We start from the raw sequence: 15,201 nt of genomic DNA on the forward strand, positions 1-15,201 counted from the left end.
TTTTTCCATAGATTTTTGTAGCATTCCCTTGATTGCAGCCCTGTTTATTTCATTGAATACACTGACACTATCTAAAGCACACCCTTCAGAAAACACCTGCTTAATTTGGTCTATTGAGAATGAGATGTGATGTTAGTGTTATCAGTTGTCACCTATCCCCAGGGAGGTGGGTGGAGTCCTGTCCTTCAGCAGGAATACTGACCAGGAGCTCTCCTAGTTAGCTGTCCAAAGAAGTGACTTTGCTTGTGGCTCTGTCCCACGTGGTATCCCCAGCAAACACAAGTTCTCCCTGCCTCATCATTGCTGGCAAACCCCATCAGCCTCCTGTAGAAAATGCATCTGCACAGGGCTGAAATGACACTAGGCTACTTCCTGCTCTGGACCTCAGGGGGAAGCTTTGAGGAAGGATTTTTTTTCTGTAAATTTAATTTTATTACATCAATATGATACTACGACCCCCCAAAGGTTTCTCCTGGGCATCTCTTAACAACTGAGACCTTCACCAGAAAATGAGGATACCTAGAAGTAAGTGAAATGAGGAGTAGGGCAGGAACAGCGCTGCAAAGTACTTTCTTATAAGTGCTACAGAGGGAATTGCTTTCTCAATCAAAGACTATGTTTCTTGAGCTCTAAAATAAGTATGTAGAAATATGTTTTAAATGATAACTTTGTGAAGTTCTCTCTATAAAACACTGAGGACTCCACAGGGTCAGAAACCTTTAAGATTTAGATATGTGTTTATTTGGTCAAAACATGAATTGTGCAACTTACTACCCAAAGCAGATACTACCAAATTATTTTATTCCCCTGAGGAAGAGGCAGGAGCAAATTGCTTAGAAGAATGTGGGAGAAAGCTGAACTCATTGCAGTCTTGCCACTTGTTGAAACACTTAGGTTTGGGGTTTTTTTTCAACTTTAATGCCACTTAAAACTGGTGTTCCTGACCAGTATTAACACTCGCTATGAGTACTTCCAACTATTGGGGGAAAACTTCAGCTTCCTGCCTGGGGCTCAGCCCTTGAGGAGGTGTCTCGAGTGACACCGGGTGTCAGTGGCAGGGTGACGTGCCGGGTGCAGGGTTACACCAGCAGCAGCAGCAGGCTCTGCCTGCACATGGCACACGGGCAGGGTGTGATGCACTGAGGGGCTGCCGTGCCTCTCCTCAGGGCGGCTTTGCTGGATGCCACTTTGACTTTTCTTCTAACACCTTGTGCCCAGGACAGCCGAGGCAGGAAAGTACCAGCTGTACCAGTCTTAGGGCAGCATCTGCTGGTTATTGCATGGATCAACATAGATGGTTGTCATGGAAGAGGCTGCTTGCTTTGGCTCCCAGGCGGAGGTACCTGGGGCTGGGGGGCGGGAGGAACGGGCGCTTGGGAGAGAAATGACCCGTCAGTGTAATTCCAGCACTCAGTCAGGAGAGAACGGGAGCGGACGAGGAGCTCCTCGGTTTTGGTCTCTTTTTTTCCTTACGAGAGGCAGCGCCCATAAACTTTGGCAAGTCCAGGTTCAGTTGACTGCGATTCGCCTTGGAAGCGCAGGAACCCTCCCCACCACCTCCCACAGCCCTTCCCGCGCCGCTCCCGCGGGGCTCTCGGAGCCGGGGAGGCGGGGCAGCCGCGGGGAAGAAACCCCAGATGCCAAGACAAGATGGGGACGGGGACTCGTGAGCCTGGGCAGGAGTGACCCTGGGGCTCGGCCGCCTCTCGGGAAAGGGGCTGCAGGGGCGCCCAGGTGTGCGGGCGTTCTCGCAGCGCAAGCAGACCGGAATTGGCTTGGCCAGAGAAATCACGGGCGGAGCCGGGGCGCTGCTGGGGGGAAGGGGGGAGAGCAAAGGCAGGAGCCGGGGATGATGCGCTGCCCTCCCCTCCCGAGCTGTGCCTCGGCGGCGGCAGGGGCTCGGAGCCGGCCGGCCGAGCATCCCGCCCCCGGGATGCGCCTCCCGGCGAGGGCGGAGGGAGGAGGGGGAGGAGAGGCGTGCGGGAAGTCGCAGCTCGGGAAAGGCAGGGGTTTCGGAAAGGAACTCGTCTTGGCAACTGTGCCACGCTCCTCTTGTGGCAGGACCTAGTATGCAACAAGTCCCCGGAGCACTTCCCGTGAGAGCGCGGTGAACGTGCCACTCAAACGAACAAACGAGCAAGCAGCCCCCCAAACGCTGACTTACCTGTCCCGAGCGTAAATCCGCAGAGCCGGCTGGCCGTGCGCGGCCCCGGGAGGTGGAAGGAGGGCGGTGGGACTCAGGGCTCGCAGCGCAGCGCGCCCGGCCGGCCAGGACTGCGCTCGGGAACTTGGTGTCCCGCTCCGGTTTCCTGGGAGGCGGCTGCGATCACGTTTTATACTGTATTGGTTGGTAACCCCTCTCATTCATTAAGATCACGTAAGAACTCGGAGGGAAACGTGACTCTGAGCTAAGGCGTTTGCGTAAATCTATAGGTTTTTAAAACTCCCTGCCAGTTGCTTTCTGTCTTCTGTAGGCACCAAGGTGGTGGAGAGTTTAAGCTTGCGGATATTGCAAAGGGTTATTAGATTCATAAGTCACACCAAGTGGTGGGCGATCCACTGAGCAAAGCAGAAGTTCTCACATGATGACTTCAAACAAGACACATTACCTTCCAGCATCTGTTGGAGAGACTGGATTTTAAACCACTTCTGTCTCCAGGACAGCAAAGAAACAATGGTGAGTACCTACAAAAAAAAGCTTATTTTTAATACCCGGAGAGAGAGGAACAAAACAACTACACCAAAAGAGCTCGAGATGCCGCTTAACGACAGGATCTGATATCACGGGCTCGGCTTTCTAGTACTTAATACGCCAAAGAGCGTAACCCGCGGAGGCCGGCAGAATTGTGCTTTAGACGGTGTAACTTTAATTGCGGCGCTCTTTGATTTAGGGCTGCGATGCAAACGGCGCGTCTGAGCCACAAACTTGCAGCTTGCGGCGGCCGGGCGCTCTGCCGCCCGTCCCTCGGCGGGCACCGGGGGGGCCGGGGGCTCGGGGCTGCCCCGGAGGGGGCGGGGAGCGGCGCGGGGAGGCGGCGGCACCGGCGGCGGCACCGGCAGCACCCTGGACAGCGGCGGCGGGGCCGGCTCCGCAGTGCTCCGCGACCCGGCGGGCGCCGGGTGCCGGCTGCCCTCCCCCGCCGAGCCCCGGTGCTGCTTCCACTCTTCCACTCCCCTCTCCTCCCCTCCCTCCCCGCCCGCCGCCCTCTCGCCCCAGCTGGAGCTGGGCGAAGTTGAATTCCTAGCGGTGCGGACTGGAATAGGAACAAGAGAGGAGGGATATAAAAAAAAAAAAAAAAAAAAAAAAAAAAAAAAAAAAAAAAAAAAGAGTCTTGCAAGCTCCGGGGGTTGGTTTGACGGTGTCAACTTTGGGAAATGCCAGTATTTATCTCCGCGATCTAGCCACTGCTCGTGGTGTTAGCTGTAACCAAGGTAAGCACAGGGGGATACCCCCGGCGGCCCCTCTGGCTCCTGCCTCTCCCTCTCTGTGGTGCGGGAATGGGTGCCTGCTCTTCGCCTAGTTTTGTTACCTTGCTGGCTGCTTGGTGTGTGAGGGCTAGAGGAGGAAGGAAGGAAAAGCTGGATGAGATTTAACTACGAGTTAACTTAAGTTGCGCCTGATTTAACCTGGGAATCTCGTCTGTGTGTGTGTGCATGCTTTGGGCAGAGATGCAACCAAAAGAAGCAGATGCGACGGATTTTTTTTTTTTTCCCTGGCTAAGGATGCAAGTTGATTTTGCATAGCTAAAGAGATGCAGCTGAGCTCTAGCTGGCACTGTGCAGGACTGATCTTTCACAGATAAAGGGACGCAGCTGATCTTTACCTACACGGAGATTAGCTGACCCCTCCGTGTACGCAACCTACGGCTCGAAGGGAGAGCCGTGCATGTATTGCTGATGATCCAATATCCGCATCTACTTTGCTATAATTAATGGTGTGTGTGCGTGTGTGTGTGTGTGCGCGCGTTTGGCAAGGCTGAAACCCAAACGCAGCCCCCCCAACTGGAGATCATTCGGATAAGCTTTCTGCTCATCTCCCTCCCTATCTCTAGTGCCTCCCCCCACCCCTCCCCGCGCTTCCGATTCTTCCTACGTAGAAATGTAGCTAATAATATTTAGTCTCCGGGCTAAAAATAAGCTCTGGAAAGTCAGCAGTTTGGCGGAGCCGCGGCGGCGGCAGCAGCGCTCGCAGGTAGACAGGCTCAGGGGGTCTCGGGCTCCGCACGGAGCCTGAGCATCGCCCCCATCCCCGCTCCGCCGGGGGAGCAGAGCCCGCCCGGAGCCCCGCCGTGCCCGCTCGGCGCACACCGCCCGGGGAATCCCGGCCGCGGGGAGCCCCCTCCCTGCGAGCCCCCGCGCCCTCCCTGCGGCAGCGCCCCGCGCCGGCCCCGCTGCGGAGCGAGGGCGGATCCCGGCCCCGCCGCCCCCGCCTCCCGCCGGGCTCCCTCCCGCTCGGCTCGCACGTAGCGCCGCCGGGCAGGGAAGCCCCCGGCAGGCGGGAGGGAAGGATGGATGGATGGAGGGATGGATGGATGGATGGAGGCCGGCCCGCCGCGGGGAGGGGGCGGCGTCCCCGGCGCGCAGCAGGGCGGAGACGCCGCGCAGGCACCGCGCCCGCCGGGCCGGGCCGGGCCGCCCCCGCCGGCGTCCCCCGGGTCCCCCCGCCCTCCCCAGCGCGGTTGCCACAGCGACCGCCTCCCCCCCGGAGCTCCGTGCTGCGGAAGCGGGGCGCGGTGCCCAGGGATGGGATGGGATGGGATGGGACGGGGGCGCCGGGGATGCCGCCCCTCCGCCGCCCCCTCCGCCGCCCCCTCCGCCCCGCGGCCCCGGCCCCTGGACGGCGGCACCGGAGCCGCGCCGGGCACGGCGCAGCCAAAATGCCAAAATGGAGGTGGCGCAGGACGGGGCTCGCTCCGGATAAAGTCGGGCATCTGCCGCCTGTGCTGCGGCCGTGTCCGCCCCGGGCTCCGGCCGGTAACGGGAGCAGCCGCTCGCCTGCCCGGGAGATGCGCTACCGGCGGCCTTGGCTTAGCGCCGTCCCCTTTACACCCGCCGGGCCGGCCGGAGGAGGGAGCGGCAGCATCCCTCCGTGGATTTTTCCATTTCCACCTGGAGAACTCGCGTTTGCTGGGGATACCTGTCAGGGTGCCGTAGGAGGCAGCTCTAAAGGCGAGGAGAGAGGAGCCGGGTCTCGGCAGCATCCTTCGGCAGGAGGCTGGGTGACACTCAAGCACTCATGATTTGCAGTATTGGTCTCATTAAATTCATAATGAAACGTCCTCTGACCTTTTTTCACTTAGGGAAAAGTAATGTGGTAGAGCCAATATTTCAACACATCCACTCTGAACTAGAGGTTGATGAGCCCTACTAAAAATCTACCCACTTCCCAAAATAATTTTTTTTCTGTTATCTAGGAGGTTGTCAAGGAGCTTCTAGTTATATGAATTTTCCACTCCATGCATAATTTTGTGTATCTTCCTGTATTTTAAGTTTGCATCCATTACTTTCTTGCCAGCTCTTAAAAAACTCCAGCGTTTTCCTTTCTGCCTCTGTTGCCATGTTTCTCTGGAATTCTAATCATTCTCTGCAGAGAGGCCTGGGATGGACGGCTGCTAACAAATGACACGGGCCGGTTTTGGTCCCATCCTGGTGACTCATACCTTCATCTGCAAGTAGCTTTATTGATTTTAGTATCTCCTGTTTCTCCAGGAGCTGTCACTGCTTTGGTGGTGGTTCATCACCACCTTTCATCTCTTACAGTTACGGTACTGTAAAATGGCCAATGTCCTTGGACTACGTCTTCATCCTCCAAAGTTTTGGTGTGGCAGTCTTTTTTTGCCTTTTTTTAAGGTTTTCTTTTACCTGGTACCACAAGTGTTGGCTTCAGTGGTTTAGTGTCTGTCAGGTGTCTGTGCTCAGCACAAGATGGTTTTTATAATATATGGTGTTTGACACAGGCCTTGTCTCTATGCAAGTTTGCCATTCTCAGCAGCTCACCATTTGGATAACCTTTTGATTTTTAGGATTGCTCAACAATTTCCTGTTTCAAACGGTCTGATATTTCTCACTATTTATTTTTAGTGGCCAGCATTCACAGGCATGTATGCCAGTGGATTAATGTCTAGCATTTCATTAATCTGAGGTGGCTGCATGCATACATTTGGCTTTGTACAGAGAGTCCTTTTTTTTTTTTCCTCCTTTCTTTATCACATTAATGCTGTTGAGCTCTTAGAAATGCACTAAGAAAATGCAGACTGGCTGCCAATCAGTAACCATAAGTTGCTTCCTAAATACAGTGGCATATGGTTGCCCTGCCATGAGAAATTCTGGAAAGGTGGATAAATCCCGAGGGACAGATTTTCCTCGGAGCTGTAAGTCTTACCATGAATCATTGTAGTAAATCACCACTAAGCACTTGAAGATGTAGCTGCTAGAATTTTTATTTTTTTTAATCAGCTACGCAAACAAAGAGAGCATCCCTAAGATTTCAGGAGAACTAGTTCATTCCTCTGGCAAAAAATAGTAACGTCAAGTGCAGTAAACAGCATCTGCAAGAAACAGTACCTATCAAAGTTGTTGAAAATCAGTAGATTCCCCAGACCTCGGGAATGAGACAGGTAATGCAAGGTAAAAGATGTCTGAAAAGACACTTTCACGGCTCCCTCCCCTTTGAGCTAACATTAGACTGGGGCTAAGAAACTGGGGCTGGCAAAAGCAGGCTTGTCAAAGTGGTCCTTAAAATGGATTTGATGGCTTTTGGGGCATGGAGAGCTAGAAAGGAAGAGTGGAGAAATGCAGGGCTGGTTTTGTAATGCCCGTTTTCATTTGTGGTCAGCGAGTCCAGCTCACAATAAGGACTGCAGAAGATGGGCAGATGAAATGTCAATGAAAAGGTAATAATTGTAAGCCTGGAAGTAAGATTTTGGAACAAGCGTGGGTATCCCATGTTTCTCTCATGTTTGGTTTTCCAAATATTTTTACCCTTCCTTTCTGCATCTCTCCCACCACATTGCTGGGAGTAGTGAAGTGCCCTGGCAGGGGGATGTCAGGGAGCATCCTGCAGCCCCCAGGGCACGTGATGGACAGGGTCACTGGCAAGCTGCTCACCACCTTTGGTGAATTCCTACACCCACGTGCCAGCAGCAAGGTGTAGGGTAGGGCACAGGCTTCTCCCATGAACTGAAAATATCTCTGAGACATACTTCTGCAAAATGATAGCCAGGAAAACATACCGACTGACATGGAGTTCATATAACAACTGCCCACCCATTTCATTATTTCACAAATGTGTGATTCTTGCTTGTGAGCTGTCACCATTAACATTTCCATCTGTCTCAATATTGCTTCTATTCTTAGTTGCTTTGTGATAGATGTAGGTGTATGAAAAAGATTTTCCCTCCCTCCTTGTGTCGTGAAGTAAAATAAGTGAAAGCCACATATATGTATCCACACATTTTCATGCAGGCAGCCAGAAATAGAGGCACTTTCATGGCACTCCCATTACTAGATGTAGAGGGGAAGTAAGAAGCACATGTCTGTGGCCTCTTGGTGCTGCTGGAACAGGCACCATAACGGGGAAAAACATAAATAAGTCAAAATCTAGCTGCAAAAGAACAATGTTGCTTTGATCTCCTTTTGAATATGCAGTTGGAGAGACCTATTTTCCCAGCCATGTAAGTATGGGAATAATTTTACTTATCATGTAATCCTAATTGGTCTTTTCCTGAGGCAATCTTAAAGGGAAAATAGCTGTGACGTGCTTTGGTGTTGAAAGGATCAGGTCCTCAGCTGTGTAGGTATTTCTAAACTTAGACCTTTGAAGCTGCTCATTGCTTGGACAAACAGAAAACTCTCTGCAATGTAGGCACAACCTGCTCTTCTCAGCATGTCTGTGCCAGGAGTGGCATCGGTGGCAATGACCAGGCATGGCACAGGAGTCTCCAGCAGAAGCACATCTGCTTCCAGCCATGTTATCCCTGCTGGCATTTGAGCTTCATGGTTCTCATGCAGAGTGCAAATTTACAGTGCCCTGATGGAAGAAGTCTCTGAAGCGGCTGGTGGGTGTGAGGCATCTTCACGCTGGCACTGGTGCTTCCAGAGGGAAGGGATGTGCTCCCAGCTGGGCTGTGGGGGCTGGGGCAGAGCCTGGGGGCCAGGGCAGTGCCCCAGAGCCAGCTGTGCTGTCAGGGAGGGGTTCCCCACAGCCACAGACTGCTGTGTTGGCTCCTGTGGGGAGCGCTGGCGCAGGGACTGCAGTGGGCCAAGCTCTTGCCATGAGTGGCCAAGTGTACACTTTCTGTTCCCCCTGCTTTTGCATAGTGCGGCCTGTCTTGTTTTTGGTTTTTTTTTTTCCTTCCCAAAATAGCACACAAACCCCCAATTTAACAAGCATAAACCATGCACTCTGGCCTCCAATTTATTTTGACATTTGGCAAGAATGATTTTGCAACGTGTTCATTAAGTCATAACATTTTTGCTACTTTCCCATTCCAGCTCCTTATTGACTGTAGCACATGTGAAAATAACAAAGTTATTTATTCTCCAAATGGACAGTAGACCCCAAAACTCCCAAGAAATTGCATTGTTTATGGATGCAATGTATGCAGAGACTTTTAAGGGCCTAGGTCTTCCCTGACTGTAAGAAAAATGGTTCATTTCTGAAAGGGGTGAAGAGGGGTTTATCATCCACTAAAATGTTAAAAGGATTGTTCAGTTAAGGAGGTCTCATCAGACCAGTTGTTTCTTCTTTGTTAAACAGAGCCTTTGTGGGATTTGGGAATAATGCAGTAAAAAGTTTTGGTAGTAGATAATTAGATGGACCAGCTAAAAGCAATATGAAAGGGGGCTGGTAGCACAAGGATTACAGAAGGTGTGTGGGCATTTTGACATCCAGAAAACATTATAGATCTGGTCTCAGCTACCTCAGTCTCATGATGATAATTAAGAAATGTGGGTGTAGAAAAGATCTTTGCACGGTTTGGTTGGATTATTGCTGCAGTTCAGAACACAATTGACAGAGACACCCACATTGGACATGATTGCCCTTTGATGAGGCAGATACTGACTTTTTAAAGCTGACACAGTTAAAATTATGTCCAAAGTTTATGGGGCCAAAAGCTTCTCACTAGACTCCATTATTATAACAAATGGTAAGCTGCAAATTGAAGCAGTTACAAAAAAATGGGTGAGGCATGCTGAGGTGGAAGGGACCCTGGCAGTGGGAAGGCTTCAGGATAAACTTTTCTCTCATCTGTTTGGCAAGAGTAGAAGTGGCACATAGGCAGTGTCTGTGAAAGGGGGCTGCCTTTCTCTGTGTGTGTTTGTGCTCCCCAGAGGCACACAGCAGGGAGGAGCAGCCAGGTTGGTTCCTTGGATGAGCCACAGCAAAGCCAAGCTCCTGTGCAGCTCGTGTGCTGCGTGGCAGATCCTGCCAGCCCCTCCACTTCCATTTGTCTGGCAGCCGTGCAGAGGTGGGACCAAGCTCCCCCCTGAGCACTGACTGAGGGGAAATATGCCACCAATTTAAACCAGAGCAAAACCCAACCACAAAGCTCACAACCTTTTATCTGAAGGATATGTTTTTAAGAAACATTTGAGAATGGGAAGAGAACGATGGAGGCTGTTTAGATGCTTACTACCCAAGTTAAGACAAGGCATAGCAGTACAGCTTCACATGCTACCTCTTGCAGTGTATTATTCTAATATTAGAGCCACTAAACCTGTACAGCCATGGAAATGTCAAAATATTGACGTCAGCCCTGATCCTGCATTCAGGTTTCTTTATCCTTTTACGTGTTTCACCCCTTGAAACAGCAGCAGGAGGAGGAGGTTGTATGGTGGTCCACAAGCAGTTCTGCATCTGTCACTTAGCTCCCATTCAGATTTCCTCTCAGGAATCAGAAAAGGCCACATATTGTCAAGGCAGACAGAGATGGGAAAATATTTGACATTTCAAAATTAATTTTTTTTTCCCAGTATTTTTTCAGCACAAACTGAGTTCTCTATTGTTTAACAGAGTATTCAAAGAGGCTTTCAGTAATTCTGTCTAAAGCTATCCTCAATACTCTGACAATGACATTTGATAAAATATTCAGATTCAAACCCAAACAATATCATGAAAAGACAATGGATTTAATGGATTTCAGGTAAACAGGTGGCTACCAAAGGAAAGGAAAAAAAAAAAGGCAGCTGTTTTCTGATAGCAAATACCTTTTGAAACCCAACCAACTCTACTGAGAAAGAGATGAAGCAAGAGACATGAGCAGAGGTCAAGAGGCTGGAGCTGCTCATGTGTTGGTTTGCTCTGTAAAATACATGTTCACTCACGCCTGCCAAAAGTCTGTAAAACCATCTGAGAGAGTATTTGGCTGAATTTTGTGAACAGATAGTTGATAATATAGTATTGACCAAGAAAACAGAAAGATTTAGCAGTTTTTAAATGAGGCTAAATTCTAGGTTTGAAATTTTGCAGTGGATGCTGATACATCTCAAATGTCTTTTGCTATTGTACCAATCCCTTGCTGTAGCCTGAAGTGTGATAGCCTTTACTATATTGCTGAAAACTTATTGCATCAAAGAGGGAAAAAAACCTACTGTGTCTATTGGTCATCCACAGAGAATGAATTTTACAGTATTTTCCATATTAATGCCTTTTTGTGCCCCAAATTTGGTTTGTTTACTGAGATATTTTAAGTGCTTGCAACACGCTCATCATTGATCACTGTTTTTGAACACTTTTTAAAAGTGACATGAATAACCTCTTTCACAGGTTTTGTTCTCATCCTCTTCTGAGGGAACAAGTACTTCATTCTAGGATTTTTCCCTAGTTTTAGTTTTTGATGGGTTTAGTTGCTGTGCATAAGTCTTTCACAAAGATCTTTGTTGTAGCAGGAGGTAAAGTTTAATCCTAGTTTCACCTCTTTTCTTTCTGTGTTTGCTCCTGCACCAGTCACTCTATCCACAGGCTATTCCCCAGGCAGATCTGATTCTCTGGCCCTTCCTGCCCACCACCTGTTGTTTTCCTCTCCCAAATCCTTCACCTGGACTCAGTCAGCTGTCCAGCCATGCTCATAGCTTTTCTCACCTCTTTTTCTGAGCTCTTTTAAAGACACAAATGTCTCTGACTTTAGAAGAGCTTTTAATTCCCGGTCCACTGCCTTTGGCACCTAATGGTTATTTTTATCATCTACTTTCCCATCAAAGTATTTCTGCAGCAGTCCCTTAAGAAAATTCTGCTAGCTCCCAAATTTTAAGGAAGCCAAAACATCTGACAAGAAGGCTAAGTCCTTAAAAAAGACTTAGGAACCTAGGAAGTTCATTTGGAGTGGCCAGAATTTCCTATTCATTTTCTGTAGGGACAAAGAGGGAAGAAATTCAGACTGATGTGAGGCCTTCAGGCCAGGAGAAAGGATGCAGAGTGCAAATTCAGAGTCTCCTGATGGAGAAAGTCTCTGAAATGGCTGATGGGTGTGATGCATCCCATGATGGACCTCTCCAAATTATTTTCTTTGGATGCATCAGCCTGTCCAAGAGCAGCAGGGCAGGACCAAAGCTGTGTTCCTGCTCAGCTCCTGAGTCTCCAGAGACCCTGGCAGCTGCCTGGGGCTCTCACTGGCCTCAGATCCTTCCTGCAGGGCTCCTGGCACCCCCATGGGGCTCTGCCAGCGAGGAGGCGTGGGAAGGGCAAGCAGAAGTGGTGGAAAGTGCTGGAGTCCTGGCTGGAGCCCTCCCACGCTGGGGGAGCAGTGCTCGGATAGAAAAGGAATAGCACTGAGTCTTGCCTGGTGTGGAAGAGCACAGGGTGAAGGCTCTTCCCTTTCCTTTGCCTTCCCAACAGGCAATCTGGCAATCCCTCAGCCATCTGCAAGTGTCCTGCCCCCTTTACTTGAAGCCTTGCTGGGGGAAGGTGCCCACCACCCTCCCAGTCCATGCTTTTCGTGGGGTGTTAGGAAAGATGAGTGGTCAGTTAAAAATCCATCAGGCTAAATGTAGATGAAGGTCCAGCAGCAGTTAGTCAGACCATGAGAATGGGTATTTCATCTGCTTGTCTTTCATTTGTATCAGCACTCAGGCTGAGCCCTTTTTCCTGGGTCTCTGTAAGCCCATCAGTTCATGGAATTAACATTAATTTATTTAATTAATGTTCCTTTTCTGCCAGGGCGAGGGTCTGGCAAAAGCACAGCAAACCCCAACTGCAAAGTGAACTGTGGTGTCAGCTACATGCTTCCCCAGCTCTGGTAGCTGGTGCAATTTTCTGGCAGCAAATGGGGTCTAAATCAAGAAACTGATCAGAAATAAGCCTGAAAATTGTACTGGCTCTTATTTACTTTCTTTTATCTTGATACAACTTCTTAAAAGAATATTTTTAACAGATCCTTTAAACATTTGTAGTAAGAGGCAATAGACAAAATGTCATAATTTCCATATGAAGGAGTGCAATTCCTATATAAAAAAGGCATTTTATCCTAATATGGTCTCAGAGTCTAAGTAACGTATTCTGTCACAAGAACTTTTGCATCAAAACAATTTTTCTGTTTCATATCCAAGAAGAAATGTTGAATATTTAAATTCCACATTCTTTTTGATCTTAATTCCCTTCACAGAAGAGCTCTTTAGGTCTCATCAATGTGCTCTAGGTGCAATATCTGAGTATATTTTTCATATTACGGGATCTAACCCAAATTAAGAAACCAAAGGGGAAGGAGCTATACATGCCTGGAAGGGAAAATGATTCTGCTTGGAGCACATAGCAGGGGAAAGCATCAAACTGAAACATAACAAAAGTCTAAAATAAGGGGTTTAATGCCTTGGTGCAAAGTCCTTGCTGAAAACCTAGCATTTGGCTCCCTTCTGATTTAAAAACTTTGCATTCCTGCTGACTTCAGTGGCATTTATGTTCAAATAAGTAAAGGCACCATGAGGCCATATAGTACAACTGCAATTTGCAATAAATTATAGCAGATTAAACAGCCAGCTAATGAAATACAAAGAGGTGTTTAAAACACTCCCTTGTAAGCATTTACCTTCCAGATGTATAAACTATGTGAAAAGGAAACATTGTCCAGAAAATAAATGTATATTTTGTTGTTTATGAGTTTATACTCTAATGGCACGAGTCCTGAACCACCAAGGCCCCACTAAATGTCTCGCCAAAGTCAGGGGTAAATTTTACTTGGGTATTCTTTGAGTCTTTGATATCCAACAGGGCCTAAAATACTAAAAATACAGGGCCTTTGAGCATCAGAATGCAGGATTGCTTCAGATTATATTCAAATGAGGTTTGTGGTGGTGGCCCTGTCTCCACTGCTGGGTGCGCCCACCCCTCAAAAGCCATCCTGACCTTGAGCAGGCTGGGCAGAGAAATCAATGTGTTTCCCCATTTGAGAAATGGTGTGGAATGTGAGGAAAGTTATTTTAAAATAGCTTAAAATTTGTATTGATTTTGTGGGTCGATATTTCAGGATTTCTGAATTCCCAAGTAGCCATACATCCACCTGGGCTTTGTTTCCCTCTCTCTGCATCTGGAAATGATGGTCTGAGCACATCACATGCTGCAGAGAGAGAACCAGCCATGCATCCAATTACTCCCATGCTGTGCCAGTGAGCAGGAAAATTGTGTTTTAATAGTAGTACCAAAACCCCAGCTGCACTGGCACTATTTAAAGCAATTCTGCCATGCAAGTCAGTGAAACAATTTCACCTGGCCAGTGCAGAGTTAATAAGAGCCCCTGTGCAATTCCTGCTCCTTGGAGCTGGGAGGACAGAGGAAGTGAGGACTGCACCTTCTTTGTTGCCTTTTTTGTGTATTAGCACACCCTGAGGAGTGGGTGAGCAGCACCCCTCTGCCATGGATGAGCAGACCATTCCTTTCACTTGGACAAATGAGAACTCCTGGGCAGACACATTGACCTCCAGAGGGGAATGTAACACACAGTGTGCTCCCAGCCATTAAATTACCCAAGGATTAACAATCCCAAATATTCAACGTGCAGAAATTACACCACACAAATAAAATGTTTCAGTCAAGGGAAACTTTTGCTTTGATGTGACTAATCCAGCACTTGTTTCTTGAGCCACAAGTCACAGTGACTGGAGGAGGAGAACCTAATGGGGTCTGAGCTTCATTTTGAGGACTCTCTTTAATGCCTGTTGCTGCATTGATAATTTTAGTTTGCAATTAACAAAAATATCTACTGTTTTGGAGACACTTCTCTCTTTAATGCTTTAGGTGGTTAACATAGAAAATGTAACATGGAAAATGTTTTGAACTCTTACGTTTTGTTTCTTAGGTGAAATAGCTCAATAAGCTATTTAAAGAAAAAATATCCTGAATTTATCTTTAAACACATCAGCTTGATTAAAGCATTGGTGTGGCTCTGCTTTGAAAAAGGACGGAGCCAAAGTACCTTAACCCCTTCGGAAAGAGGAAGACAACCATCTAAGTGCAGCATAAAATATGTTAATCTGAAAGTCCTGAAGGGCAGGAGAGCCAGCAGAACTATTTAATGTTTACACATGCTTTGCATTCCCAAGGATTTCTGCGTACCCAAGGAGGATCCCTCCTGCCAGCCCCTGGCAGAGTGGGACCCCGTGGGTGGTGGGCACCCCGGGACAGCCCCTGGCCCTGGTGCCAAGCTCCACCTGCACCTTCCCTCCCCTCCCCTCCCCAGCTGCTTGCAGATCCCTTATCGCCCATCACCCTCGGGCAGTATCGCTGAGCTGCTGCACCTGGCCAAGGCAGAGCTTGATGCCAGAGGAGATCTTTGTGGCTTCAGTAGGAATAAGCTGCAAAAGGGCATTCGTAGGGCTGTGGACCTGGGATTTTGGGGCCTGCTTATTTTAAGCACACACTCAAAATAAGCTCTCCAAAGTTATGCACTGAGCAGGGTTTGCTAAGGCATAAACCTGCTCTGATAAGATGCCTGGCTAAGTTTATAAAGCCCTTGGAATCTGACCCCTTTAAATATTAAAAATAATCCACTATATTGCATCTAACTGAAACCCACTGAATACTTAGGGGAAAGGAGAGAAGAGTCAATCCCAACACCTTTCACCCACAAGTGCAGCACCAGTTTTCTGATCTCCTTTAATCCTAGAGCTCCAATGGCCTGATTCGTCACAGGAGTGCATCTCTAGCCATCTAACCTTTCCACACCTGGCTCAGGTTTCCACCATCCCAAGGAATCACACACAACCTCTTTG

The 15,201-nt window shown here is 48.7% G+C and overlaps 1 protein-coding gene across 2 annotated transcripts in view; it reads left to right on the forward strand.

Moving 5' to 3' along the window:
* Window positions 1-2,461: 2,461 nt before the first annotated feature.
* Window positions 2,462-15,201, forward strand: part of BDNF (brain derived neurotrophic factor) — a 38,002-nt gene continuing 25,262 nt past the window's right edge. The window contains exon 1 of one of the 2 annotated variants that reach the window (XM_059475289.1): window positions 2,462-2,677. In XM_059475289.1, the coding sequence (XP_059331272.1) occupies window positions 2,675-2,677 (3 nt within the window). In that variant the 5' untranslated portion in view covers window positions 2,462-2,674. Of the gene's footprint in view, window positions 2,678-3,293; window positions 3,433-15,201 lie in introns of those variants that run through there. The other variant, XM_059475292.1, reaches the window with a different exon arrangement.

The sequence above is a fragment of the Ammospiza nelsoni genome, chromosome 6, assembly GCF_027579445.1.
Source record: "Ammospiza nelsoni isolate bAmmNel1 chromosome 6, bAmmNel1.pri, whole genome shotgun sequence".
NCBI lineage: Eukaryota > Metazoa > Chordata > Aves > Passeriformes > Passerellidae > Ammospiza > Ammospiza nelsoni.